General features: G+C 38.4%; 1 protein-coding gene across 1 annotated transcript; it reads right to left on the bottom strand.

Annotated features, from left to right (window-relative positions):
- Positions 1-553: 553 nt before the first annotated feature.
- LOC109037295 (uncharacterized) lies at positions 554-3,975 on the bottom strand. Its single transcript, XM_019051892.2, has 2 exons — positions 3,742-3,975; positions 554-2,039 (listed from the first exon to the last, which is right to left on the bottom strand). Exons 1-2 carry the CDS (start codon positions 3,945-3,947, stop codon positions 1,889-1,891), a joined length of 357 nt encoding a protein of 118 aa, XP_018907437.1. The 5' UTR covers positions 3,948-3,975; the 3' UTR covers positions 554-1,888.
- Between the last annotated feature and the right edge of the window lie 429 nt (positions 3,976-4,404).

The raw sequence follows: 4,404 nt of genomic DNA, 5'->3' as shown, positions 1-4,404 counted from the left end.
CTAGAAGATGGTCCCTTTTCAGGTAGAAACATTCCCAAAGTTTCGTTTTTCTATCTCTAACCGTTCAAAAGTTACAATGGGGGGGGGGGGGGTGCGGACTTGTGGGACACCCTGTATAATCTGATTAAAGACATCGTCACCTTCCAGGCAAAGTATCAAAAGCGCCATGCGACGTTTAAAAATTTCCGCCGCCATTATATTTTTTTACAGAAAAATTGTTCAACGAAGCTGTCCGAAAATTACACCGAATTTTCTTTGTGCTGCCGATAAAATTTAGTGAAATTTTCGAACAGATTCAACCAACGATTTCTCAGTAAAAAAATGAAATGGCGGCGGAAATTTTGAAACGTCGGTTGGCGCTTGTGATACTTTGCCTGGAAGGTGACGACATGCGCATCGGCAAATGCAATTCGCGCATGACAGAAAATAATTGCATACGTGAGTAAATGAAGGCGTTTCGACGACCGTTTGTCATGCCTTGACAGTATGCTGATCTCATTTTTACTTCAGAAATTACGTACGTATTTTTTACACTTGAACAAAAAATACAAAATTTAAAAAGTTATATTTATATTTAACACTTCGTTCTGTAAACGGAGAATTTGAAGTTGGATGTGATATCATGAAGGCAATAACTTGGATGACAGTTTTTTTCCAGTTGAAAGCAACATACAAGTAAAAAACACAAACTCAAAGAAAGAAAGAAAAAAGAAGACTGATACCAGTTTAGACCCAAATAAATAAAAACATCTCTTCATTAGTGAAAATATATTTTTCTATCGTTGTCAGAATCAAACAATTCTGGGCCAAAAACATGTTTTTTTCTGAAACGGCTCATTTCCTGAATGCCGCAATCACACGCTGAATACCTATGGGAGCTGAATGTGGCTTGAATGTGGAAGTCATCGGCCCGATGCCTGAATTTTGCGCGTGGCGCGCAAAATTCAGCAACTATTCTCAGCATCCATCGGACTAATGTTGGATTTGCCTGAACTATTCGAGTAGATTTGATACACATCTGGATGAAAATAACTCGAATTTGCGAAATTTCAGCCGTTGGGTGATGATAGACTTCCACATTCAGCTGCTAAATTCAGCGTGTGATTGCGGCATAAGGTGGCAGCATATCGTTTCCATCGTGACTGCCTCTTACATGTCAACCTAAAGAGGAAAAGTTTTCAGGACCTGGAGTGATATATTGAGGATAACTTTTGAAATAAATTCTTGCAAATGATGAAGATGATTCGACACTAAAAATAAAAATTACGAATAAACAAAAAATTATACGATTTTGACAAGCTTGGAGGTAGCTCTAGACCGTCCTTTATATACTTATGAAAATTTCCCAATAGTAACTCTCCTACAATATTTACGATATTTTTGTTGAATCATTTAAATCTCTTGCATGCTTTATTCCAAAGTTTTACTTTTTAACTGTACTCGTACTTCAGGTTCCAAAAAATTATCCTTTCTGTGATGCTATGTTAAAGGCGTCCTCAAACTTCCCTTAGTTACCAAACCAGTAGTGAGGCGTGAATGATCAAATACCGATATTTTCCCATTTGAAACTATGATAAATAATCGATTATTACGGTGTTTGTTGCGAACTTTGTAGGTATCTATCGATCCATTTTCATACGTAAAATGTCAGATCAATCGATACATCACTAAGCAAGCTCTCGCCACTGATTGAAACCATACGATGCCCTTCTATAAATGAAAGAAAATTTATCTAAAAAGAACAACTAAAAAATTCGGCCCTCTAACTGTAGAAATATAATATAGAGAGTTGAATCTATTCTTTTATCCTCATTTCTTTTGCCTGTTTACTCCGTTTATTTTTATCAATTTACTAATCTAATTAAATTATTAGATATATTTATATTTTTTACGAAACGTCATTTTCTGGTGAATAAACGAGTCGATAAACGTCCGAGCTATCCAAAGGTGGAAATGCTGCTCCTAATCCAATTCGATGATTCGATGGATCTTTCATCGATGGTCCTGCTAGCAGAGGCAGCAATGTACGTTTCCCGAATCTAAAAAAAAAATAAGAAAAAGAACAATTTTATTGCTATTGAGAACACTTTACATTCCGGAAGAAAATTTTCAAATATTATGCTTTGTCACTCATCTGTATTGGTTATCAACTTTGGTAACAGGCTTTAGAGTTGCACCGATTGCACAAATAGGAATTGTTTGACTAATTATAAATCGACAATTTCTTCCCGTTAAAAGGGCACTTTGTCTTTTATGTTGAGCAAAGCAGCAGCAAGTGCTTTACTATACACGTTTTCCCATCAAAATTTCACTTAAAGTACAATCTGGGTGATGAAAATTATTGCGAGTAACTTCTTATCAAGGTAATCACGTTTTTTTATGCATAAATCCAAATCTTCCGCTCATAAAAAGAATATAATCTATCATGTTAAGTCGTACACCAAATTCTAACGCAACAGTCTGTGCGATATGAGAATATGGCAACCTCATGACATTGGCGCTTCGGCTCAGCTGTTGCACATTGTTTACATTTTTAACAACACACTACCGGATTAAGAGGCCTGCCGAAACCTTTTTAGTTTGCAATTTTTGGTGGCGAGGCGCGAATGGCCGAATGTCGATATTTCCCTATTTGAAGCTATGGTAATGAATCGATTATTAAGGTGTCCGTTGCGAGCACCTTGTTGATCGATCCTATTTCATAGGTTTAAATGAAAAATCAATCGAGCAAAGCACGCCACGTCACTGGTAGACTCTGGTTGTATTTGTGGGTGGAAAATTGTAATATTTCGTAGCCAATGTTAAATGAAGACGTTTGTTTCCTGGTTAGGTTTCCAAATGATAGTAATTTTGTTGCGCGAAATCAGTTTTGACGTAGAATTTTAAAGGAGGAAGAGGTAGGTATCAGAACACTTGTATTCGTACCTTGCAAGTCGCTCATTAAATTATGTGGAATGAATGACTTCTCTCAGTCATTAAAAAAAATCTGAATCTATGTTTTGGGATCTATCTTGGAATCTATTCCTAGAAAATAGCGTGCAACGGCAACGGTGCGTTACATCAATGTACCCTATTCTTTTACGTTCTGTTGTTTTCAAACTTTAATTAACCGTTGTTGTTCATTGCTTGTTCATCGCAAATTGAACCGCATTCTGCAATAAGGAACCATAATTTCTGACTCATACATATAACCACCTATCTGCATAAGGAAATTAATGGTACTTATGACATTTCTGATATCAGCCAGAGGTTGTAGTTCCTAATTGCAAAAAGTAGTCCAATTGGACGCATTTCTGATGAATGGAATTTTAGACGAATGAGAAATATGGGATGTGCTCTAGAGAGAGCAGCATAAGAAACAATGTAAAAGTGGGCATGATTCCCTTTGGGAAAATGGAAAAGCAGGATTTGTCATTCGGTCAAACGGAACCAAGCGCCAAGTGAATGCAGCACTCATGAGTCGTGAGCATGGCAAAAGAGCGTCGTGGATAGGTCTCATGAGTTAAAGAGGACAACAAAATGAGCGCGGTGGCGACTTCGCTGCCGATGACGTCACTGGCCCTTTATAATTCCCATTCATTCTTACAGCCCCCGACTGACGAAAACACCCCGTCTTTCCCACCTATCTCTGGTTCCGTTTAGCAGAAATACGTCCGATTGATATGCCGAATAATGCAAAAGTGACGCACCCTTGTAGCCTTTATAAATGAATCTATTACTGGTGTAGGTACTTTAAAGTACCTGGGTCTGCCGACGACGGCGAAGTATTGGCCGAGTTCATCGAGGTAGCTGCGAAGCTCGTCGGGCGAGCCGAAGGGTTTGTTCCGTCCTGTCCGGGGCGCGTGGTCGTTACCCATAGGCAGGGGCTCGCAAGAGGATGGCATCGCTAAGGAGATCCATATCAGAGTGCACAAGCTTGCCACAGCGAAATTCAGAGAGCCGATCATCCTGCAATCATATAACCTCTATCAATTTATGTTCAAACCTATGTCGTATACATATACGCTGTTAAACACTTGGAGTAAAAGACTGTGGTTGAGTCTATGTAGCGAACAGAAACCCCACGAGATATGAATGCGAAGCAGAATCTATCCTTATGAAGCGATTTACTTGGTAATTGCCCAAGTACCAGTGATCACGATGAGCTGCAGTTTGCTTGGAAGATGTATGGCGATTTTATCTACGTCGAATTATCGCAATATTGTCCGATGAAAAATTGCGATAAATTTCGATTTCATCGTATAAATTTGCAATAAAATCGCAATTTCATCGACGGCGATTTATCGCGAATTCATAGGACAAATAATAGTGATACATTGAGGTATAATTTCCATTTTAGTGAGGGCGATTGCGAAGAGATGATTTTCCGACAATATCAAAGATAATCGCTCAAATGTTGATCCT

Source organism: Bemisia tabaci, chromosome 2 (genome assembly GCF_918797505.1).
Source record: "Bemisia tabaci chromosome 2, PGI_BMITA_v3".
NCBI lineage: Eukaryota > Metazoa > Arthropoda > Insecta > Hemiptera > Aleyrodidae > Bemisia > Bemisia tabaci.
The sequence above is the reverse complement of the archived record's forward strand: the minus strand, read 5'-3'. Positions and strand labels throughout refer to the sequence as shown.